Source organism: Chlorocebus sabaeus, chromosome 24 (genome assembly GCF_047675955.1).
Source record: "Chlorocebus sabaeus isolate Y175 chromosome 24, mChlSab1.0.hap1, whole genome shotgun sequence".
Classification (NCBI taxonomy): Eukaryota; Metazoa; Chordata; class Mammalia; order Primates; family Cercopithecidae; genus Chlorocebus; species Chlorocebus sabaeus.
The window spans coordinates 76,377,253-76,403,422 of record NC_132927.1 but is presented as its reverse complement, the minus strand read 5'-3'; the positions used below and the strand labels follow the sequence as shown (position 1 = coordinate 76,403,422).

Here is a 26,170-nt window from a genome sequence, read left to right as displayed (position 1 = left end):
CATTACTGAACTCTACTTCCCTCTCTCTTGGCTTATTAGTCTTTCCCCACACGATGGGAAATAATGATTTGAGGCTTTCATGATCTTGATAGTTCTTGATCCCAGAAAAAAAAAAAAACAACACAGTATCTTTTATAATAGTTCTAGCTCAAGTCCCATACAACAGCGGTCCCCAACTTTTTTTGGCAGTGGGGACCAATTTCAAAGAAGGCAATTTTTCCATGGACTGGGGCAGGGTGGGGGGATGGTTTTGGGACAAAACTGTCCCACCTCAGATCAGGCATTTGATTCTCACAAGAAGAGCACAGCCCAGTTCCTTTGCTTGCGCAGTTCACAGTAGGGTTTGTGGTCCTATGAGAATCTAATGCCACTGCCAATCTGACAGGAGGCAGAGCTCAGGCAGTAATGCTCACCACTGCTCACCTCCCGCTGTGTGGAATGGTTCCTAATAGGCCATGGACTGGTACTGGTCCTCGGCCTGAGGGGTTGGGGACCCCTGCCACAGAGAACTCTTAGATGACAAAACTGCCCCTAAACCAGTCACCATAGCCAGGGGATTGAGTCTTGGTCTGGCCAGGTCTGGGTCATGTGCTGCCCTTAGGTGAGGTGGGGGATTAGGCCATAGTCAGATTACTGTGGAATAGAAAATGCTAGCTCCCCTCTACCCAACTAACCAGCTGCTGGCAAAACACATATCTTTCTAGAAATAACAATGCCATCCCAGCAAAAAAAAGGTGTGTTAAAACTGACCTGAATGCCTTTTCTTTTAAATTTCTCAATCTTTGTGCAATGTCTTACCTATTGGAACAATCTCAAACTGATACTTGTTTCTTTGGCCAGGTGCTAGAAAACAAATGTCTCACAGAGGGTGAATGACGACCTGCACATCTCAGTGCTCTCTCCATCAGTGGAAACCACACTGGCATGCCAAATGGCAGCACAATTCTCTTCCTGACAGTTCTTAATAAATTAGAGCTAGACTTTATCATAGAAACAGTAAGAGTAACTACATCAATAGGGTGATGCATTAGAAATTCCTATTAAAAAAAAAAAGGAAAAAAAAAAACAGATGGCCACATCTGAGGGAATGAGCAGTGCATAAAAAGAAAGAAAAAAAAGAAAAAAGAAAAACACATACACTGTTGAATGAAATTACCATCTTGGAACCATGCAAAACATTTATTGCTGCCAAAAAAACACATAATAAACTCCCTAAGGAGTCCAAACCAGGGTACAATACAGTGAATGAAGGAAACACACGTTCTGATTTTCTAATTGAGTGACTTCATTATAACTCCAAAAATACAAAAACCAGCAAAAACACAATTTAGAAAGAAAATTTGAGGAATAATGTCTCATTTTAAAAGTTTTTCCGTTGCAACATACCAGTTACAGAACCCAGAGACACAGAAGGCAAACTTCATTCATTCCTCCAACTGTTAATTGTTCTAGTAGCTGGTAGTTGCTGTGCTAGATACGAGGGCAGAAATAAACTTGGTAAATAACAATTTTAAAAACAATTTCAAGCTTTACTGTTACTCTGTCACCCAGGCTGGAGTGCAATGGCATGCTCATTGTTCACTGTAGCCTCAAATTTCTGGGCTCACATGATCTTTTTGCCTCAGCTTCCTGATTAGCTGGGCCCACAAGCATGCACCACCATGCCCGGTTAATTTTTTATTTGTTTATTTATTTTTGGTAGAGACAGGGTCTTACAATGTTGGCCAGGCTGGTCTCAAAATCCTTGCCTCAAGTGATCCTCCCACATCAGCCTTCCAAAGTGTTGGGATTCATTTTGACCTAAAGATTTTCTTCTTCCTTACTCTTCTAATCGACAGACCCAGATTCTCCTTCCACTATGGCAAGCAGTGTTTTCTAGAGTATAAACTCAAAATTAAGTGTTACGTTTAGTATGTGGGAAACTCAGGGGCAAAATCAACACTCCCCTTCCCATAAGACTTCTCAGACCCTTCATGCTACTATGTACCGTCTTTTTTGGGGCAGGAGTGATTACAATTTTTCTTTCCTTTTTCTTTTTTTTTGAGACAGAGTCTAGCTCTGTTGCCCAGGCTGGAGTGCAGTGGCACGATCTCAGCTCACTGCAACCTCTGACTCTTGGGTTCAAGCGATTCTTATGCCTCGGCCTCCCAAGTAGCTGGGATTATAGGCGCCCACCACCATGCCTTTTTATTATTATTATTATTGTTATTATTATTTGTATTTTTAGTAGAGACGGGGTTTTGCCATGTTGGCCAGGCTGGTCTTGAACTCCTGACCTCAGGGGATCTGCCCACCTCAGCCTCCTAAATATTGGGATTACAGACGTGAGCCACCATGCCCAGCCTACAGTTTTTCTTAAACTGACCACAGAACTGCTTGTTTTTGTTTTGTTTTTCCCATGAAGCCTTGTGTATGACTAAAACAGCAGTCAAAACACAGGTTCCAGAGTCTGATGGTTTTGGGTTCAAATGCCAGCACTGTGTGATGCTGAATACATTTTTAAAGCAGCATATGACTCACTTTCTTCATCTGTGAAATGGACATGACAATAATAGCAGCTATCTCACAGGGCTCTCGTGAGGCTACAAGTACATATGCTTATGCATATCAAGTGCTTAGCAGGTTACACTGATCACAGTCAAGTTCACTAAGTGTGAGATGGTCACTTATTCAACAAAACATTATATAAAACAAATGTCGCTAGAACAACCAATAGGTTTTCCTTGTTTTACAAAATTAGGGTAGAAAGCAGCTACGGAATGATGAAAACAAAATGTTGACTTTTTAGTTAGAAGACGCAGATCCAAATCCTAGCTTTGCCACTTAAGCAGTGTGACTTTGAGGAGGTGATTTAACGTCTCTGAATCTTAGAAGCCTCTTAGGTAAAATGGTAATAATAATGTAACCACCTGACTCTAGAATGTGCTTTTGACTGGTGCTCATATGATTACTGTGAAAATTAGATGTGATAACGGAAGTGTCCACAGTACAGTGGGTGCATTTGAAAGTGTGTTACCTTGTTTATATATGAACCTAGAAGAATCAGAAGCTCTTCATTTATATACATAAGGACTTTTAAAACTTCACATGGGTTTTTACTAACTCAAACACTTTGGTCAATCCCTACAGCTTTGAAAATCTACCATTCGGCCCTGTTAGTCTTTCTGGCTGATCCTTCCCATCCACAAACAGATGCTGCTCACTGGATTCAGCACTTCCATCAAAATTCCCAAAAGCCTTCATGCTTAGAAATGAACCGACATCAAAAAGGCAGCAACTATCCTCTTTACTGCCGTTTCCTCTTCTAGGGCCTGCGACATGACCAGGATAAAGCAGGAGGTTAAAAAAAAGAAAAACGTAATAAAAATGAATAAACAAAGAGTGCTGAAAAGCCAAGATGTATGCAGCTCTGCTCAAGTGTGACAGATGTCTTCAAGTAACCCTCGATCCAGTTAAGAGGATAAGACAGAGAAAATTAAATATCAGATTATTTATTATATACCTTAAGTGTTGCATGAGAGTTCAGAAAAAAGAGAAATTTTGTGGGCTGTAGAGGTCAGAAAAGGCTTCCTGAAGAAATACTGCATGCACAGGGCTGGGTTTTAGAGGATTTCATGGAAAGAAAACAAAGGTTTGGAAATGGGGAAGCCAAGTGGTGAGTGCAGATTCAGACTAAATCATTTTTATGGAGTGGAAGGAGCCAAGCTTCAAGAGACAGTAGCCAGACCACGGAGGGCTCCACCTGTGGAAAACAATGAAAAGTTGTCCTGGCAATGGACAGAATTTTACATCCACAGAGTACTGGTATACCATCCTCTCATCCCACCTTGCTATGAGGCAAGCTGTGTTTAAGCATTCGGTCATGGGTAGGGATGAACTGATTAGTACTTTGTTCATTCCAGGGATCTGATCATCATGAATGTCCCAACCAAGAAGCCCAGGACAACAAACAAGAATTTTATCAACTGTAGCAAAACGTGCCAACCTTCTCTTCCTTAGGAATTTCTATTCCTTCACTCCTCAATAAGGTGGAGAATAAAAGTACACAGTCTTCATTCTGTGGCTTTGGAAGTGCTCTAAGGTACATTTGATTTGAATGCATCCTCTCTCCAGGAAAAGGAATTTCATCACTGAGTACACTTCTTAAATCACAGAATATGTTTCATTGCCCTGCTCATAAAAATACATCCAACCACTTTTATCCATCTCCTCACCTCCCTTAGGAAGCCTCTCTCTTGACTTGATACACAGTTGTCTGACCTAGCAAATACAGTAAAAAATGAATAAGAGTGGTAACTTCCAAAAAACTAGGCAGAGGAGCCCTGCGAAGGGACGCTCATCTTCCTTGCTCCTGGTTCTCTTCCTTGGTGTCCTTGGTGTGCAGTCTGTGCACATGGGACCCAGAGTTGATTTTCAAATAGGAAAGAGCTCCAAGTGTTCCTGTTTCTCCCAGGGTCACACAACAAGTGAAAGTAGATAGTCTTTTCTCTCTTCTAGCACTCGTGCTGATGAAGATGGGGGGGCAGAGTAGTCGCAAAGAATGCACTGTGAGTCAACCCTGGCATTTGGCAGGGTCTGAACTGGTTAACTGGAGTGAAAATAATTCTTCTTGTCTGTAAACTATTACGAAATGCTCTGAAGAGCCCAGTGACTAGTTATTGAGGTATCAAATCCAAGAAAGACCACGAACCAGCATAAGTTCTAGATCAAACATTGTAGTCTGTACAAGCCACACTTCTAACACATCTAGGTTCACTATGCCTTTGGAGGTGCCAGTGGAATTCCAAAGCACGCTATAGCACTTTTCATTTTCCAGTGCTCTTGACTATGAAAGCTCACACATGGCCATTCTTCTCTCTGAACATCTCTGTAAATAAAATATTATTCCTATTTTTCAGGGGGAAAAACTAAGTCCCAGTGAAGTTATGTGACTTATATAAAGTAATGCAGCATCATTAGAACCTAGGGTTTCCAGGTTCCCAAGCTCAGGTTCTTCCCGTGAACACCAGCAAGGTGTATACATCAGAATCATCAGTGGAACCTTAAACAGTGCACATGTCTGGGTTTCACCTGTACATATTTGGACTTAAGAGGTTTGAGGAGTGGCCTGGGCACCTGTCTTTAGATTGCAATGGGCCCTCTCAGTGAGAAACATTACATAGAATTCCCAAGTTGAAAGTCATTCTTGAAAGCTCTTCAGTAGATTCTCTTGCTGTCCAGGAGAACCACCCCAGAATGTATCCCATCATAGCTACAATTGTTGGAAGGGTGCTCTTCACTGAGTTTTCACTTGTAATTCACTCTTCCCTACACAGAAGAGACCTCACACATCACAGTTGTCCACTGCAGTCCTAGTTAGTTCAACAGACGCTTACTGATCACACCAGGCTCCAAGGATAATGAAATATGACATGGAGGAATGTAGAACAATGAATAATGTAATGGGCTGTGGGCTCAGTACAGAAGCACTGCAGACTCAGAGAACCAGGGGTCACTTGGTGACGGGCTCTGTTTCTATTATCACAATTAGCCAGAAAGCACTGTAGTCCCTGTTTGTCAACTGCAAGGAACTTATTAATCTCTCAGACCAGTGAATCTGCAAGCAAACCAAGCCAAGATCCAAGCTCTCAGCTGATAAGTCACACCACGTTTGGTTCACTGTGTCATAAACATTTCAGTAGCAAACATGATTATCTTCCAAGGACTGATTTCTGGCATTCTGAGTCTGAACACTCAGGGAGAGGGGAAGACTAGAAGTACCCTAGCTTGAGAATGTGTCAGCCTTTCTCCTGGCTCCCATGCAATTTCTAATCCAGGATAAGGGTCTATAAAATGCTTTGCTGATTACAGTAAATTAAAACAATTAATTTATTGAGTATCTAAATGCTTTATAGAGGTAATCTCGGCTGGGAGAGGTGGCTTATGCCTATAATCCCAACCCTTTGGGAGGCTGAGGTGGGCGGATCACCTGAGGTCGGGAGTTTGAGACCAGCCTGACCAACATGGAGAAACTCCATCTCTACTAAAAAGAAAAAAAAAAAAAATTAGCCAGGCGTGGTGGCGCATGCCTGTAATCCCAGCTACTCGGGAGGCTGAGGTATAGGAGAATTGCTGAACCCAGGAGGCAGAGGCTGCGGTGAGCCAAGATTGCACCACTGCACTCCAGTCTGGGCAACAAGGTGAAACTCCACCTCAAAAAACAAAACAAAACAAAACAAAAAGTAATCTCATTTAATTAGCATAATAACTCTCAAGGATGGGTAATAGTCCCATTTTACAGATAAGGAAACCAAGGCACAGACAACTTGAGTAATTGCTCAAGGTGGTAAGAAAAGTCAAGGTGCTAGCAGCATTGCAAAACACCTAGTAGGGTTTCCCATCACTACTACTTATTCCTCAAAGGTGAAAATGTTTATCTCTGCAGAGCAGCCAACTTCACGGCAGAGAAGTCACCAGTCACAGGGAAAGGACAAAATGGACTTGGGTTATACCCTGAGAAGAAAGCAAAAACTCTCCCCTCAATCAGCTAAAGCATGGCGAAGAGCACACTGTCCCCCTGCTCCTACACCTCAGCTCCCGCACACCTACTAGCAGCCTTTGTCTTGATTTTCATCCACCCCAATCCTACACCCTCCAAGGCTCACTCCTGCAGATGTCTCCTCCTGAGTCTCTTTTAACTTTCACTATGGCAAAACTGTGTCCACCTCCCGGCCACAGCACGTTATCTGTATCCCTATGGAATCCATCCCAATCTCCTATGTTAGTCTTATCTTTGCTACCTGCTACTGCATGCTTTTGGTCTGTCTGTTCCACGCCTCTTGAGGACAGTGTTCCGAGGCAAGACTAAGGATTATGCATATTTACATTTTCTACTGTGGCTTATATTGAGTAGATGTTCCAGAAGTATTTGTTCAATGAATGGTTATCCTAATATCAAAAGGGCCCTCCCACATCCCTACCTCCAAAATGACCCATTGCCTGACTTTTCAGAACCTATATAGTTGAGGATATGTTTGTAACTACCCTAAGTAGCTAGCAAGAGACATACAGACCCAAGCTGGAATTCTGTTCCAGGACTCACTCCTCTGGGGAGTAAGTCCAGTTAAATTCTTCTTCTTTGTTTTCTTTTGTTATTAGTATAAGCGACTACTATTACACTAAGCAAAGAGGAATGGGAGATATCAGAGACTCTTTTAAAACATGGCATTTGAATCTGTTAAACATTAACTGATTAAACTTTCACTGATTACAAAATACAAAATATACAAACAATACAGTAATGTTTTATAATTTATACACACGCTTCTTTCCTATACATTATCCTCAAAATAGTCCTTTTACTATAAGTGAGGTAACTAAGGCCTAGAGAAATAAAGTGACAGTCATAGCTTACATTTTTCTTGTAGGAAATGGAGCCAAATATTGGGACTCCAGACCTACAACACTGCTTCACTTTGAGTAAAACTCAACAACTGCACGCTTATTTAATAATGAAGAACAGATTTTTTTTTTTTTTTTTTGGAGACGGAGTCTTGCTCGTTGCCAGGCTGGAGTGCAGCGGCGTGAACTTGGCTCACTGCAACCTCCACCTTCTGGGTTCAAGCGATTCTTCTGCGTCAGCCTCCCGAGTAGCTGGGACTACAGGCACCCGCCACCACACCTGGCTAATTTTTGTATTTTTAGTAGAGACGGGGTTTCACTATGTTGACCAGGATGGTGTTGATCTCCTGACCTCATGATCCACCCACCTCGGCCTCCCAAAGTGCTGGGATTACCAGCATAAGCCACTGCACCCGGCCGATAGATTGATATTTTTAAGTATATCTGCTTTGCCATCTTAACAACTAAATTATCTGTTTCCCAGTGCATAAAGAGCTCAAACAATTCAATACGAAGAAAACAAATATTCTGATTTAAAAATGGGCAAAAGATCTGAATAGACATTTATCAAAAGACATACAAATGTCCAAAAGGTATGTGAAAAAATGTTCAATATCACTAATATCTGGGAAAGGCATATCAAAACCACAATATCATCTCGTACAAAAAGACAGCCAATAAGTGACTCTAGCAAGGATATGGAGAAAGGGGGGTCCTTGTACACTGCTGGTGAGAATATAAATTAGTACAGCCACTGTGGACACTCCAAAAGTTTGGAGGTTCCTCAGAAAAAACTAAAAGTAGAACTACCATATGATCCAGCAATCTCACTGTTGAATATATATCCAAAAGAAAGGAAATCGGTACACTGAAGAGACTGATTTTACTCCCAAACTTACTGCAGCATTAGTCACAATGGTCCAGATAGGAATTAAGGCTGGGTGCAGTGGCTCATGCCTGTAATCCCAGCACTCTGGGAGGCCAGTGTGGGTGGATCGCTTGAGGTCAGGAGTTTGAGAGCAGCCTGGCCAACATGGGGGAACCGTACCTCTACTAAAAATACAAAAATTAGCCGGGCATGGTGGCACATGCCTATAATCCCAGCTACTTGGGTGGCTGAGGCACGAGAATCCCATGAACCCGGGAGGTGGAGACTGCAGTGATTTGAGATCACACCACTCTACACCAGCCTGGGCAACAGAGCAAGACTCTGTCTTAAAAAAACAAAACAAAACATACAACTCAACCTAAGCATCCAACAACAGATGAATGGATTAATGGATTTTAAAAAGTGGTATAAATATACTACAGAATATTATTCAGCCATAAGAAAAAACGAAATCCTGTCATTTGCAGCAATCTAGATGAAACTAGAGGACATTATGTTAAGTGAAATGAGGCAGGCACAGGAGAGACAAATACTGCATGTTCTCACTAATATATGGGAGCTAAAAAAATTGAACTCATGGAGACAGAGAGTAGAATGATGGTTATCAGAGGTGGGAGAGGGTAATAAAGAAGGATAATTAGTGGGTACAGAAACACAGTTTGGTAGAAGGAATAAGATTCAGTGTCGGTAGTACAATAGAGCAACAAGAGTTAACAATAACTTATTGTATATTTCAAAATAACTAAAAATGTAATTGGAATGTTCCTAACGCAAAGAAATGATAAATGCTTGAGGAGATGGGCATTCCAATTACCCTGATTTGATCATTACACATTGTATACAGTATACTTGTATCAAAATATCACATGTACCCCATAAGTAGGTATACTTATTATCCATAATAATTAAAATTTTTATAAATAAATAATTTGCTTCCCCAAATAACACTTTGCTTTTGGTTTGTCGATGGACACCAGGTGAAACTGTCAAGTCAATGAGGTCTGTCCATCCCTGTCTTAGCTGCTCCATTCTCTCTCCCTAGTCTCTCTGCCCTCTGCATTCTTCCACCAACCAGTGCTCCCACCATCATCTATCAAAGACCCACATGGTTGTGGATTCCAAAAGGCCCCGGGGATCCAAGACAGAGAGGGATCATAGCTCTCATAGTTAGGGACTGCGACTTACTTAATTCAAAGTATTTTCATTATCAGACATTTAATAATGCATCCCAGAGCTGAGAGTATGCTGTCAGCAGTAGTTGGTAGGGATACAAGATGACGACATTCTCTCTGACCTCAAGGAGCTCATGCTTTGGTAGAGGAGAAGATGTGACAGAAACTAACCATCTTACAACCACACAGTAGTAAGCACTACACAGGGATGGGATGGAAGCGCTGTGGGAGCTGGGAAAAGGGTGGCTCATTCTACCCCAGGTGGGCCCTCTGCTCCCTTTGTGCTCCCTACTTTCCCTACATCTGTGGAGCATGTGTCAGGCACCACAAGCAGCTCTGGGCCCACAGGAAAGACTGAAAGGTTGGGCTGATGGTTAAGAGAGGGTGAATTTATAGGATGGTATTTCAGGCACATAGTATCTGGGAAAGAGAGACTGAACTGAAACTGACTGACTCCCTTAACAGCTGAGTGACTTGAAGCAAATTACTTAACCTCTCTGAGCGTCTGTTCTCATTTCTTTCATTCATTTAACAAATATTTATTAGATACCTTCTGTGTGCAAGGCACTAGGGATACAACAGTGGTTTTTGTTTGTTTGTTTGTTTTTCTGAGACACTGGAGTGCAGTGGCATGATCTTGGCTCACTGCAGCCTTGACTTCCTGAGCTCAGATGATCCTCTCACCTCAGCCTCCCAAGTAGCTGGGACCACAGGCGTGTGTCACCATGCCCGGTTAAGTTTTGTATTTTTTGTAGATATGGGGTTTTGCCATGTTACCCAGGCTGATCTGGGGCTCCTGGGCTCAAACAATCTATCTGCCTCAGCCTCCCAAAATGCTGGAATTATAAGCGTGGGCCACTGTGCCCTGCCACAGCTGTCTTTTTTTTTTTTTTTTTTGAGACAGAGTGTCGCTGTTGTTGCCCAGGCTGGAGTGCAGTGGCGCGATCTTGGCTCACTGCAACCTCTGCCTCCCAGGTTCAAGTGATTCTCCTGTCTCAGCCTCCTGAGTAGCTGGGATTACAGGCATGCACCACTATGTCCGGCTAATTTTGTCTGTGTTTTGTATTTTAGTACGGGTTTCTTCACGTTGGTCAGGCTGGTCTCGAACTCTTGACTTCAGGTGACCCACCTGCCTCTGCCTCCCAAAGTGCTGGGGTTATAGGCATGAGCCACCACGCCCTGCCAGTTGTGTATTTTTTTTTTGTTTTGAGACGGAGTCTCGCTCTGTCGCCCAGGCTGGAGTGCAGTGGCGCAATCTCCGCTCACTGCAAGCTCCGCTGCCTCCCGGGTTAACGCCATTCTCCTGCCTCAGCCTCCCTAGAAGCTGGGACTACAGGCACCCGCTACCACACCCGGCTAATTTTTTTTGTATTTTCAGTAGAGACGGGGTTTCACCGTATTCACCAGGATGGTCTCGATCTCCTGACCTTGTGATCCGCCTGCCTCGGCCTCCCAAAGTGCTGGGATTACAGGCGTGAGCCACCGCGCCCGGCCAAGCTGTGTATTTTTAAAAACCTATCCTTGTGGCACTTAGGTTCCGCTGAGGGAGGCAGACAATAACAAATACAAAATTTAAATCCACAGTATATAGATGGTGATACGTGACCCGGCAAAAAATAAAGCAGAGTAAAAAGAAAGGGAGTGCCCATTGTGGGGAGAGGGATATTAAAAAGTTAAGGGTAACATCTGAGTAAAGGCCTGGAGGAGACCAGGGCATAAGCCACGTGGCCACCTGGGGGTAGAGCAATCCAGGCAGAGACTGTCAGTGCACAGGCCTCAAGGAAGAGGCAGTCTGGTGTGTTCAAGGAACAGCACAAGCTGAGGAGACAGGGTGCTGATAGAGATGGAATCTGATAAGAGGGCCAGGCTGAGCAGGCCTGGTAAGCCATTAAAGGAGCTTGGGCTCTCACTTCCAGTGAAATGGGAAGTTACTCGGGGTGGGGGGTGGGCTGCTTTGAGAACAGGAGTGACATGATTTGACTTCTTATCTTAAAAAGGAAAATGGGTGAAAAAGTGAGACTCGAGAACGAGGCAGAAAGCTTGGAGGGCAGTTACAATGCTACTGCAGCAATTCAGATGCTGGCATTTGGACCAGGCTGGTGGTAGTAGAGCCAGTAGGAAGTGGTTGGATTTGGTACATATTCTGAGACAGAGCAGGTAGGACTGCTTGACGGATGAGAGATGAGATGTGGAGAGTAGGAGAAAGGGGTCAAGAATGACTAAACAACTAGAAGGAAGGAGTTGCGGAGCTGCCACTGACTGGGCCGTGGAAGACTGAAGAACGGATAGGAAAGAGCTGGAGAACCGTGTTAGACATGTTTGAGATGTCTAATGAGGCTTCCAGTAGTGACATCAAACAAGCAGATGGATATATGGGCCAGGGTTTAGGACAAATTCTGATGTGGACTGTGTTTTCATCTCCAGCAAGCCACATGGCTGCCTGGGGGCAGGGCAATCCAGGCAGAGATACAGCCAATGAAGAGGTCTGGAGGAGGAGCACAAGGCCCACTTGGCTAGAGTGGTATGCAGGAGAGAGTCCATTTCATTATGTGAGTTAAAGTTACCTTGGGCAAAGCAATTAGCACACAGCAGGTATTCAATGATCAAGGTTCTTTTCCTTTCCCTTCCCTGCCTGGCCCAGTCTCTACCCCCTGTTCATCTGAGACTTACTTCCTCAGCTCAATCAATGTACTAAACATCTGTTTCTTCAAGGTACTACAGGAGCCTGGAAAATGAGAGAGACCAAGCTGGCTTGGGCTCTTGACACTTGGATGGTTCTTTAGCCTTGCCAACTTCAGGCCTTCCCCAGTACTACTCATTTTGACTCATTTCAATATTCCAGTGAAACGGCAAGAAAAATCACAACATTTCCCAAGACTAGATATAAATTTGAATTAATAAAGAAAGCTGGTTAGAATTTGAACTTCAAACCCTTCCATGATGTTTTTGTTTAAAAATAAAGCAGACTCAAAATAGTAACTTCCATTTTCACGTGACTAACAAATAGCAATTGTGGATTTTAGATCTTGGTACACTACATTCCTCCTGGAAATAGATCGGAATAAGTCAAATATATGGAGTTCTGAGAAACAAAGGTCTCTGATTTGGGCTCCAGTCTCACTTGACAGATTATGGGGGGAAAAGTTACACTTAAAACTCTTCATTCTGGGGTGGTAAGGAAACATAGGCAGTGTTCTGGGTCCAGAGGTAGAAGGAAAACTACATGATATTTCACAAAATGCTCAAGACAGTCTCTGTGGTGTGTAGAAACAGGCAAATGTTTACTTAAAACTTGCAGTTCAGTAAGGAAGGAAATCTAAGACAGCTTTTTAAAAAGGGAAAAGGAGGCCAGGTGCGGTGGCTCATGCCTGTAATCCCAGCACTTTGGGAGGCTGAGGCAGGCGGATCACCTGAGGTCACGAGTTCGAGACCAGCCTGACCAACATGGAGAAACCCTGTCTCTACCAAAAATACAAAACTAGTTGGGCATGGTGGCACATGCCTGTAATCCTAGCTACTTGGGAGGCTGGGACAGGAGAAGCACTTGAACCTGAGACAAGAGCAAAACTCCATCTCAAAAAAAAATATTAGCTGGGCTTCGTGGTGGGCGCTTGTAATCCCAGCTGCTCAGGAGGCTAGGGCAGGAGAACTGCTTGAACCTGGGAGGCAGAGGTTGCAGTGAGTTGAGATCGCGCCGTTGCACTCCAACCCGGGCAACAAAGCGAGACTCTGTCCCCAAAATTTAAAAAAAAAAAAAAAAAAAAAGGCAAAAGGACAGTGACCTGTGTCTACCCCAAGAGCCAGCTAGAACAGCTTGCCTGGTGGTAGAACAATAGTCTTGCAGGCAATGGCAGGCAAAATTCCCCTAGGCAGCTGTAAAACACTGGACTGACCGCTAAAGCTCCTATTACTCTCTAGGCTTGGGACCCAGGCAGCCGTAAATCATGACAACCATCAGTGCGCTGTGGAGTGAGATCATCTGCAGGGATTCCTTAATGAAACGTGATGACTTCTCTGGCACTCCAGCAATTGGGGTGTGCTGAGGACACCACGTTTTTCTCAGGAGGTCAGTTATCAGCTTTTCCACATGTTCTCCTGAATTAGCACACAAAACAGCCCAGGTGGCACCATGACACCGACCTCAGGACTGTGCTGAGCTAGCCAGATAGCTTGCTTACTTTTCCTTGTTAAGTTCTGGTTAAAATGCACTGTACCAACTGCTTATTAAAGTCTTACTGTGCATCAAGCAGTTGTAGGCACCAAGGAAACAAAAACAGACAGGATTCTGTTGTTTGCATGAATTCTGCTCCTGAATTCACAGTCCAATAAGTAAATGCGTCTGAGTCAAAATCAGACTTCCTTTTAAAAACAAATATGGCCAGCCAGGTGTGGTGGCTCACGCCTGTATACCCAACACTTTGGGGGGCCGAGGCAGGTAGATCACATGAGGTCAGAAGTTCAAGAACAGCCTGGCCAACATGGTGAAACCCCGTCTCTACTAAGAATACAAAAAAGTTAGCTGGGCGTGGTAGTGCATGCCTGTAACCACAGCTACTCGGGAGGCTGAGGCAGGAGGATTGCTTGAATCCAGGAGGCAGAGGTTGCAGTGAGCTGAGATTGTACCACTGTACTCCAGCCCAGGTGACATAGTGAGACTCTGTCTCCAAAAAAAAAAAAAAAAAAAAAAAGAATGTGGCCCTTCTTCGTGCTCTCCAGGCTGGGGATGTGTGGAGGAGCGTGTCCACAAACAAGGCCTAATGGCACGTGTGGATAACCTTGATGGAGTTGGCCCCAGGATGTGCTTCCCCCTTTATATTCATGTAGGAAGAACTGCTGTAATTTATACAGTTTATATTGTCCCATTAAATTCTAACAGTGTTATGGAATTTTTTGGTGAGAATCACTCTCCCCATTTCAGTTGACACTAAGAAAGATCAAGAGACTTGCCAAGCCCACCAAGTTAGTCATAGCAGCATCGAGATTATAAACCAAGTTCTCCGATTCTCATCCCAAAGAAATAGAGAACTTGGTTTATAATCTTACTGCTCTGCAAGACCTCCCCTGGTGACAGATGGTTCACCTACCTGTCCTTGAACTGCTTCTGTCTGCGCTCAATTTTTCTTACCCATACCTCCAGCCTGCCTTTGCCTCAAACTTCCCATCTCCATGAAGGTCAATCTTCTGCTTTTCCTAAGCCAATGGTTGTAAGTCTGGTCTCCAGACCTGCAGCATCAGACTCACCTGTGAACTTGTTAGAAACACAGATTCTTAGGCCTCACTCCAGATCACTCAATGAGAAATTCTGAGAGTGGGGTACAGCAATCCGAGTTTTCATGAGCTTTCCAGGGATTCTGCTGTATGCTAAAGCTAGAGAACCCCCTGAACTAAGCTAACAAGCTAGGTACCTCTACAGTCCCTGTGTGGCCCCACCATGATCACCGGGCCCCACAGACACAAACTCCATGAGTAGAGAAGAAAGCCGTTTGTCTGGCACCATGCAGCAGTGAGAATATGCAGTCACCTCCAGTAAAATTTTTCAGGGCCAGCTTAGGCAAAAGCTTGAAGCAGGGGGTAACAGGCCTCCCCTTTGTGGTCTGCCCTTCATAATGATGGCCCCTTTTCCTCAATCAGTGCAATGGCATTTAATTCAACCCCTCCCACCTCATCAGACCCAGCTCTTGACTCTTAGATTAGAAGCCCACCACAATGGGAGTGGATGTGTTGATGCATAACACTCTTCCCTAACCATGAAATGTAATGAAAGTCTCCAAGCTCTGTTCAAGAGGGTAGATAAGGGGTACTTCATCTAAAGTAAATGCTAACAATAAAATGTGAACCATGCAATTGTGCTGCTTTCTACAAATTACAGAACATTTCCATAACTCTCATAAGGATCACAAAAGCTACTTCTGAAACAGACACTAGAACCCAGGACTCCTGATTCATTCCCCTAGGGGCCTATCTACTGTAACATGCCAGACATTATATAAATTCTTGTTAGTCATCTAATGGGTCTATTATAAAAGTTCTGGTCACTCTGTAAGGGCAGGGGTCCATGTCACCAGAGCACACTGCCACATAGAAAGAATTTCTTTGTTGCAAACCCAGGCCATTAGAAATAATGCAGAGACACATGGTTAAACAAAGGATAACTTCCTGAATCCAAAGCATCAAGTTTACTGAAAAGGGCAGGGGACAACCTTTATGGTCTGACTTTTCTTTGTGGAGTTCTAACCATCCTCTTATCTACTCCCTTGACTGGCTAACAGGTCTGTAGTCTTCTCTCAGAAAAATGAAAGGTGGTTATTCTCTTATTGTTTTAATGTCTACTGCAGCAACATTTGGAGGAACAAAAAAGGCCCGCAGAGGTAGAACTGAGGTTCCCGCACAATCACTCTTTGCCCATCAATATGGAATTTATGTTGAGTTCTAAAATGCACAAAAATTGCATTTGAAAAATGAGAAGCTTTCAGAGGTCGGAAGTGCGCACACACACACACACTCTTCCATATGGTTCAGAGGGGTGGAAATATGCACAAGAAGAATCTGATGACCCTCCCATTCTGCCTCCTTTATTTTCATTTCTTAGAAACTCTTTCTATTGGAACATCCCTTCCCATATTTATTTATATCCAGGGATAGATTCCTGGAGAAGAGAGAGGGAGTAAGATTCACAAAAGATCTAATTTGGAGCACTAATAATTACAGCAGCTGAAAAGCATACGAAAGCAAAGAGCCCTGTTAACAAAACACTAGCAGGGCACTTCCCAGAAAACAGCCCAGCGATGAGATTACTACTAAAAATAATGAAGACAAGAAGAGCCAAAACCAAATCTCAACTATGCAGACAGACTTGCAGAATTTTTCACCTTCACTGCTACAATTAGCATTTTTTAAAAAGAGCAGTAGACTGCACGAGTTGACAAAGGAAGAAAAACAAAAGATAACAAGAGACTCATTCTGGACACCCAGTTTCTATTCTGTATTCATAACTCTACACCAGCAACAGCAGCTCAAATAAGGCACAAGGTGGGGTCCTGGACAAATTCACACATGATCAGACCAATTATCCACGCTGCACTTCTGCACACAGTAAACACCCCTGACCTGCACCACCTCTGCACCTCCCACCCCCATGACTGGGATAAACCCCACCATACGCTGAAAAGAACCCTGCTTTTTTCGTGAGAACCAGCCAGAGCCTAAGCTGTCATTACACAGCAAAAACCTAGCGAGAACAAAAAGCCAGCAGCAGACTGATGTAGAAAGCCCAGAACATACCTGAATTCTTCAAATGCAAACATGACCTAGTAAAAGACAATTTCCTTAGATTGTGTGGTAGTCTTTTTGGTATGGAGGACAACCATTTAGTTAGTCAGGTGGTGCAAAGTGCAGAAAAAATAGGCGGGGTTTCCAAACCCCCCAATATTCTGAAGTAAAAGGCTTTCTGCAGACAGGGGCCTGCAGCCTCCAGCTCCGCCAGCTGCTGACAAGCAGCAGCTAACAGGGGAGGCAGCTAGAAAACCATGTGATCATTCCAGCAAGTCTGATTAATGCAGTGTATGCTTAGGCTCCAGGCTGGGAACTGGATTAGTCTAGAGAAAGAAGTCGAACCCAGGGCACGCCTGGGATCCTGGGTAAAGCATGTAACACAACCCACCCCCCACCAGAACTGTGCGGGTTGGGGAGAGAGGAGAGAAGGTTGAAAGGAATGTGATTGCAACCTGTTCCGCTGTGATCTGCCTAATTACCTCACCTTCCTGTGGCTGCTGCTGCTATAAGATCAGGCATGACCAACATTATACGTGAACATAAGTACTGAAAAATTCTGCAGAATTCTGTATTTTACCATTCCACTATCAAACATTATGTTAGCACAAATGCATAAGCTGTTTCAGAGTCACAAAAGTCGCATTTTATGTCCACCACTTTACCATGACCAGCGTGACTTTACATGTCACTCCTTATTACTGATCTCATTTGATTATTCATTTATCGAGTATATAATATGTACCAGGTTCTCACCAATTCCTTGAAGTACAAAAATTGATATAATCATTTCAGAAGAGAAGAAAAAGGAAACAAGATGCCAGCCCCCAAAAGAGAAATGTTTATCAGGCTGGCAAGATTTGGCAAATGAGCTGAGGCTGTATTCTGAAACTTGCCATGAAGGATAATCTTCAGCATTCAGGTTGCAACTCTTTGTGAAATAAGCAAGACAGATCTCAAATAAAAACTTGTGAGTCACTCTTGACTTTTTCTCTCTCCCTTGCACCACAGTGTCATCAGTCACTAACTATAATCGACCTGGAAAAGGTGGTCTGAACCTGCCCCTTTCCCCTCACCCAGCCACGCAGCCTGGGTATGCCCTCAGGGTTCCTCACTCAGCCTTTGGCCTTAGGAAAATTGCCCTGGTTGATTTTTAGAGAAGAGGTGGAAGAAGGAAGACCAGTTACTAATTCTGATTTTGATGCCCCTGTTTAACCCTGCTAATTCCTCACAGCTCAAGAAATAAAGCTTTTTAAGCCTCATCATGACATACAGACTATTTCTCCAATTCTTTCTTCCACTAAACTCTTCACAAACCCTCAAATTCAGTCAGACATTCACAGTTCCCAAAATCTGTCAGGACCTCCTTTCTCGGGCCCATGGACCAGCTGGGTAAGGTTCTTCGCTGCTCCCTAAAGTGAGCTGCTGCCCATGTGCTGCTCCTTCACTGCTCCCTCTCCAAGGGGCTGAGATTCCCACAGGGCGGTGCACTGCTCTCTCCCCTTGGCTGCCACCTGCATGGCATCTGACATTCTGTTTGCCTTTCCTGCAAATCTAAGAGTTCCTTGAGGACAGGAATGTGTGAAGTTAATTTCTGTATTCTCAATGCCTGGCACAGCACTTGACAAAAAGGAATTATTCAGATAAGGTTTGCTGAATTAACCTCTTTTGCCTCAGTTTTTATCAGGGAGAAGAGTGATCCAGTACATGCATTCGCACGAAGGTGCTCTGGGACAAATGTATCACTCTTCATACAGTTATCTCTGTCTCAAAGAGAAGCAAGAGAGTCCAGGTCTTGACTCAAAGAAATGCAGTGACAAAGGCCAAATGAGGTAGACTGATGAGTGAGGGAGGTGTCTGGGGGAATCCTGTGGTCCCCCAAACCACACAGCAATCACCCAAGCTGATCTGAAATGCCTTCTGCAGTATTCCCGACCAGCCTATGCCTGAGACCTTCTGGTGATGGCAGCTTTTTGGCAGAATCGTAACAGGAAACACAAAATATTCAAGTCAATAAATAACTCAGTTTTAAGTCCCAGATCTGCTACTTACTCTGTGATCATTAACAAGCTACTTAAATTCCCCGGGCCTTGGATTTACCCTATATAAAACCAGAATAATATTGATACTGCCTGTGCCTCTCTCATAGGAGTGCTGCAAGAAACCAATAAAGTAGGAGTTGGAAAGTTCTCTATCAAATATATTAAGTTATATAAATATCTTCATCAGCTTTATGATCTCACAAGATGATCTCTTACTGGACAGCTCTGATGATTGGGTGGTTCTTCCTCATGAAGAGACTACCACTCCTTGGAAGTATTCTGTCTGCTCAATGGGTGGCTCATTTAATTTTGTGGAGACCTCTAGACTCTGTGCCCTGCTTTCCACCAGTGACTCAAGACTCTCCTTTTGCAGGTATAACCAGCACCTTTCAGGGCAATTCATAAGGTCCTGGTAGAGGGCAGTTGGTAGAAATGGTGAAAAATCAAATCCCAGCACCAAGCTCATTTTACGCCTAATATTAAGAGATTCTCCCAATTTACTAATAAGGAGACGGAGGCCAGAGTGGTTAAGGAACTTGTCCAGGGTCATACAGCTATTAAGTGGCAGAGTAATGACATGGACTCTGGCTGAGCTAACTCCAACATGCTCTCCTGGTGTCCTTGCACCAATGATCCAACCAGCTAAGGCTGCCTCCAGAAGAGGACTTCTTTGATAAACTGTCAGGCAGCCTGTGGCCCTGCAGAGGTGGTGGGACACTAACCCTTTTGGGCTATTTTATGTAGCTGGCCAGGTGAATCCCCAAATTTCATGGCCAAGCAAGAGACCTGCAAGGGCTAAAAAAAAACAGTGCCTCAACTGTGAGAGGTAGACACCTCAGTTGACATGGCATTGGGGTCCAAATGGGAATTGAGTCTGCTTCAAAGGCTAGACATCCTCAACCACTTGATTACTGATAACATCAAAGAGTCAGAAACAGAAACCTAAGTGAGGGTCCGTGATGCCTGAAAACTCAACTCCACTCCTGTCTGCAATAGGGCTCAAAAAGGCACTTCTGTGACCACATAATGTGTTTTGTTGTTGTTTTTGTTTTTGTTTTGTTTTTTGAGACAAACAAGTTGGAGTACAGTGGCGCAATCTCAGCTCACTGCAACCTCTGCCTCCTAGGTTCAAGTGATTCTTGTGCCTCAGCCTCCCGAGTAGCTAGGATTACAGGTGTGCGCACCACACCCAGCTAATTTTTGTATTTTTAGTAGAGATGGGGTTTCACCGTGTTGGCCAGGATGGTGTTGATCTCTTGACTTTGTGATCCACCCGCCTTGGCCTCCCAAAGGGCTGGGATTACAGGCGTGAGCCACCGTGCCCGGCGTTTTTTGTTTTTTTTGTGTGTTTTTTTTTAAAGGCATTCCAAGCCATTCACCAACAACTCAGGCTCAGATAATGCACATTCCTACTCTGGGACTTGATTTCCCTTTGTACCATGAAAGAATAGCCAGATGTTAATTTTTTTATTAATAAAAAAGTTGGGGTTTTTTTTTTTTTTTTGAGACAGAGTCTTACTCTGTCACCCACACTGGAGTGCAGTGGTACAATCTCAGCTCACTGCAACCTCTGCCTCCCAGATTCATGTGATTCTTGTGCTTCAGCTTCCCCAGTAGCATGCACCACCATGCCTGGCTAATTTTTATTTTATTTTATTTTTAGCAGAGACAGGGTTTCGCTATGTTGGCCAGGCTGGTCTCAAACTCTTGGCATCAAGTGATCCGCCCACCTTGGCCTCCCAAAGTGTTGGGATTATAGGCATGAGCCACTGTGCCCAGCCAATAATTGTCTTATTTTTAAAAATAACACTTCCATGAAACCCTAATATGTACAACTGATCAAGGTAGAATAGTTCTAGCTGAAGAAGGTGGAGGGGCCCTAGAGTCCCTGCTGCAAGGCCTTCCCTCTCTCTACCAGGACAGGCTCAGCCTGAACACACTGGCCCAAATGACTCTGGCAGTCCCTGTCGGCGCTAATGATCTGTGGGGCTCTCCCAGCTACAAACTGTCACACTCACCCTAGTTAATCTGGATTCACTTCCTCTTTCTAGTTTCATTCCTAAGAATACCGTTCCTACCCCCAGTGGTCCCTCCTGCCATGGCAGAACGCTCATCTGTAGTTACTGGACATGTGAGGGGCCCGGGACTTCTCCAGAGAAACAAACATGGAGACACTGATACAAACACAAATATGAACAAGAAATGTCCCTGGGTTCCTGACAATGTGGGGAAGCTAAAAGAGAGTATTTTAAACAAGTGTCCTTAGCTTAACCGGTACCTTAGTTTTGCAACCCATGTCTTTTCATATGAAATGGTCAACTGTCCAAGAAAAAGAATTTATGATTTGTTAGTACTGAATCTCATTACACTTCACTTGGAGGCCAATACACAGAGAGTTTAAGGCCCTGATGTCCCGTGGACTTGAAACCTTACAATCAACATTTCCTCTGCCACTTTTTTAGGCTGTAGGCACACAGCCATGATGGACGTGCAGCAAAATAAGGACTGAGCATCTGAACAGAATCTAATGTGCCAATCAAGTAAAAAAAGAACTCTATTTCAACATTTACTAATATGCACATTCACTTCTGTGCTGTGTAGGGATGAAACAGAAGAAGCCACAAATGGAAGTCAGCTATGATCATGACTAAAAATACTACCCTTCTCTCATGGCCCAATCAAGGATCTTTCCAATGGCCGGGGGCTGAGCGGTAATAAGAGGACTTCAACAGTGTCTTCAGAGGCCCACTTCTCCCTGGTTTCACTTCTACACCCCTAATTAAGACCCTTCTGGCCTCCACCTGATCTCCCGCCTGTCTTACTCCCTTCCTGCACACAGTTACCAATCCCACCACACTTGCCAGTTAAAAAACCCACAATTCAAAACCTAAAGTTTTCGTATGATCCAGCAATTCCACTGCTAGATACACACCCCAAAGAAAAGAAATCAGTATACTGAAGAGATATCTGCACTCTCATGTTTACTGCAGCACTGTTCACAACAGCCAAGATTTGGAAGCAGCCTAAGTATCCATCAACAGATGACTGGACAAAGAAAATGTGATCCATATACACAACAGAGTACTATCCAACCATAAAAAAGAATGAGACCCTGTCATCTGCAACAACATGAATGGACTGGAGGTCATTATGTTAAGTGAAATAAGTCAAGCACAGAAAGACAAACTTCACATGTTCTCACTCATTTCTGGGAGCTAAAAATTAAAACAATTGAACTTGTGAGTAGATGAGAGCTAAAAATTCAATTTAAATTAAAAATCAGAATCGGGGCTAAACATTACAACAATTGAACTTGTGAGTAGAACAGAGTGTAGAATGATGGTTACCAGAGGCTGGGAAGGGTTGGGGATGTTAATGGGTAACCAATGGGCAGGGGACTGATTATATTTTATCTAACTATTAGAATATAGTTAGAATGAATAAGAATCAAATGCTAGTAATCTGATAGCACAATAGGGTGATTACAGTCAATAATAATTTATTGTACATTTAAAAATAACTAAAAGAGTATAAGTGGAATGTCCGTAACACAAAGAAATGATAAATGTTTGAGGTGATGGATACCCGATTTGCCCCATTTGTAATTAGTTATTACACAATGTCTGCCTATCTCAGAATATCTCATGTACCCTATAAATAGAAATATCTACTATGTAACCATAAAAATATAAAAAATAAACCTACCATTCTCTTTTACTGTCTGCATAATAGTCTCAGCCCCCAGACTTGGCATTTGGCTCCTGCACAATCTGACTGTTCTATGCTTCAACCCAACTCTCAAACTTGCCAACCTGGCCCCTCGGCATGGTCCTGCACTGACTCTACACCCTAACCATATCACCTCCACCTGTGCTGTGTGGAGATGAAACACAAGGAGCCACAAACGGAAATCAGCTATGAACATGACTAAAAATACTATTCTTTTCTCATGGCCCAATCAAAGATCTTTCCAATGGCCGGGGACCCTTAGTCCTGGGTCCATAGTGCTTCCGCCTTCTCTCCACAAGTGGCTATGGAAAGGCATGATTCTGAATCCAGTTCTACTCCTATCTCCCTGAGAAGCCCTGGGCAAATTCTCACCAGTCTAAGTCTCAGTTTCCTCATCCTAAAATGGGGAAGACAGCATGTATTTTGTGGGGATGCTGTGAAGTGCCTCACACACATTCACCACCATCAATGGTAGCTAATATCAAATATGCCTCAAAAACCCATCGAGTTGCCCTCCTGACCAAAACCAGTCTCAACTGATCTCTAAAACTCCTGAATTCCTATCATAATCAATAACCATTTTTAAAAACATTCACACATTGTCTTATGCTGAACAACTCCATTCATTACGTGTCTTGGGACCCTAGTCAAAGAGAGTCCCTGGGGACGGAACTAGAATGGCTAGAAGGTGAGGCCTGAGGGGTTTAACTCCCCACAACCTCCATTAGACAAGAAATATACACACAATCTAAGTAATAACAGCATGGTTGGTATGCAAATACAGCTTCAAAAGGAAGCCATTACAATTCTGGGCCACTATCCTCTAATTCTCCTATTTTGAAATTGTGGGGAGTCCACTAGCACTGACCTTGGTTTTAGTCTTAAGCTTTCAAAAGGCACAACAATTCTTAGTCACACGTAGTAAGTCTTAGAGATGGTTTTTCTCACAACTCAATTGTTTCATGTGGCTCTCAGATTACTAATGAAACAGAGCCAAGATCGAAAACATCTCAACAGAAAATGAAAACCACCACCAGAGAGTTCAACAACAAGCTTCCAAGATGCCGCCCAAAGGGAAAAGTGGTTCTGGAAAAGCGGGGAAAGGGGGAGCAGCCTCTGGGAGTGACAGTGCTGACAAGAAGGCTCAAGGTCCCAAAGGTGGTGGCAATGCAGTAAAGGTCAGACACATTCTATGTGAAAAACATGGCAAAATCATGGAAGCCATGGAAAAGTTAAAGTCTGGGATGAGATTCAATGAAGTGGCCTCACAGTATAGTGAAGATAAAGCCAGGCAAGGGGGCGACTTGGGTTGGATGACCAGAGGGTCCATGGTGGGACCATTTCAAGAAGCAGCATTTGCCTTGCCTGTAAGTGGGATGGATAAGCCTGTGTTTACAGACCCACCGGTTAAGACGAAATTTGGATATCATATTATTATGGTTGAAGGAAGAAAATAAAATCATATGAAAGACTGAAAAAAAAAAAAAAAAAAAAAAAAAAAAAAAAAAAGAAAAAAGAAAACCACCACCAGAACCATAAGCCAAAGGAAGTGTTAACTCCATGAAAGGAGGGCCCTTGCCTCATCCTTACCATTCTTTCTCCAGGCTTGGCACACAGAATTGTTCATCTGTTGAGTTAATCAATCAGTGGTTTGTCGACTTAGAGAGATTTAATAAAAAGATGAAATTAGATTAAGTCAGCAGTCCTCTTTCCAGTACAAGCATCAAATAATAGGGCAGATTACCCTTTTGAATAAGCAAGTAAAGCTGCTCCAGTGTCACCCTGATTTACTGAAATTTGCTAATTAAGAAGGTATTTCCAGGAAGAAAGGAATAATCAAGAAGATAAAATCATGTAAAGCAAATGCATACATTCAATAAAGAAATATATACTGGGCACCTGCCATGTGGCTAGCACTGTTCTACCCGAGGCGGGAGAAGAGGTCAAAGAAGATTCAGACGCACTTCAGGCCTTTCCAACAGTCAGAAACAGACCCCATAACCTAAAAAAGCCGAAATGATAGTTAGCAATGGTAAATCAATACCAAGTATATGAAGCTGGGGTACAGGATTTTCTATTTATTCCTTCAGTGTTAACTAGATTTTTTTCCACTTCAATTCACTGTTCTTATCAACGTCCCTTTTGAATCCTGGCTCCATCATGAAGTGCTGAATGAACTTGGAGAGTGACTAGCTGGGCTGTGGTCCCAGCTCCATTCCTTAACAGCTGAGCGTCCTTTGGCAAAACACTGTATCTGTCGGCATCTCAGTTTACTCACCTATAAATTGTAAATAATAATTCCTATCCTGCTTCCTCACACAGAAATCCTGAGGATCAAATATAATAACAGGTATGCCAATCTTTCGTAAATTTTAAGTGCTATGCAAGTCAACAGTAGAACTATTATTAACAACAACAAAAGAAATTATCCCTTTCTACTTTGTGTCATTTGAGATCTTGATAAGGCAGGCATTCTAAGTCTTCATCCAGGCCACATAATTAGATTATCCTTAAGAGCAACTTACTATCCAAGTGACCAAGAGAATATGGATAAACACCCACAAGTCAGGAATGCAGAGCTGATAGAATCTCATAGTCAATTTAGTCAAACCTTTACTCTTGGGCAATAGTCTACGCCATCCAAGATGCTTATATGCTCGATATGCTTATATGCTCAATACATACTCATTGTCAAAGTCTAATTTTCAAAAAGCTAAAAACACAGCTCTCATAAAAATATTTAGTGTACATGTGTCAAAGGTTGATTAATCTTGCAAAGTTAGATACAAAACTGGTTAATGTTTCATTTCAGAGCGATGAAACCATAATCTTTGAGGTTATCTTTTCTATTAAAACAGGAATCATTTAATTTCTACTGGACAAGAATCATTTGTAACATCAATTTTCTATAAATTAATATCTAACTTTACAGAGTCTAAACTCTAGTCAAAAGTCAGTCAAGTAATTACCTTCTCCGGGAATGTTCTATGCCTCTTCAGTGGACTTTCTAAACAAATGCTTTTGAGTGATACTGAAAGGGCACACAATAATCTTTTTGCCTTTTCTCCAAGTTTTAGATAACATTTCTAAAAATCTTCAAAATATCTAAACATAGTTTATCATCTATTCCAGTGAAGTAGTTAATAAAAAATTTTTTCCTATCTGGCCCATTTTTGTATCTTCCTCATTCACATGTTCTTCATAAAAATCTTCAAGTGAATAAAGTCAATCATAAATAATTGCTTAGTTTTCTTAGGACAAATCATCTTGAAATTCAAAGTTGGGGAGGGCACTATTTTCCAAAACTTCCAGTCTTCAGTGCCTCTCTGCATTCTCTGCAACGACCTCAATTTTGGATCTCCTAAAGATGAAAAATGGAACATTTGATTTGCAGGCTTTGTAAATTCCCTAGAGGCTCTGGCTATTCTGGGGCAGTTGCCATAATTAACCCTAATTTCCTCATCTTCACAAACCCATCCCTGTCACCCCTTTCTTTCCAATATAAAAAATGCTTGGAAGTCATACACCAAAATCACCACAGAGGTACAAACAAACAAAAAACCTGCTGGGCACAGTGGCTCAACGCTGCCCGTAATCCCAGCACTTTAGGAGGCCAAGGCTGGTGGACCACCTGAGGTCAGGAGTTCAAGACCAGCCTGGCCAACATGGGGAAACTCCGTCTCTACTAA

At 43.0% G+C, this 26,170-nt stretch overlaps 2 protein-coding genes across 8 annotated transcripts in view; one reads left to right on the top strand and one right to left on the bottom strand.

Moving 5' to 3' along the window:
* The window catches only part of EVL (Enah/Vasp-like), a 174,822-nt gene that overhangs the window by 109,832 nt on the left and 38,820 nt on the right, over positions 1 to 26,170 (bottom strand). For 2 of the 7 annotated variants that reach the window (XM_037984486.2, XM_073011320.1), the window contains exon 1: positions 16,723 to 16,922. The exons of 2 other annotated variants lie outside the window; for them this stretch is intronic. In XM_037984486.2, coding sequence (XP_037840414.2) covers positions 16,723 to 16,745 — 23 coding nt within the window. In that variant the 5' untranslated portion in view covers positions 16,746 to 16,922. Of the gene's footprint in view, positions 1 to 16,722; positions 16,925 to 26,170 lie in introns of those variants that run through there. 3 more of the 7 variants (XM_073011321.1, XM_073011322.1, XM_007987832.3) reach the window with 3 other exon arrangements.
* On the top strand, positions 23,504 to 23,943 carry LOC103242136 (peptidyl-prolyl cis-trans isomerase NIMA-interacting 4). The gene has a single exon (XM_008009831.3). It carries the CDS (start codon positions 23,543 to 23,545, stop codon positions 23,936 to 23,938), a length of 396 nt encoding a protein of 131 aa, XP_008008022.2. The 5' UTR covers positions 23,504 to 23,542; the 3' UTR covers positions 23,939 to 23,943.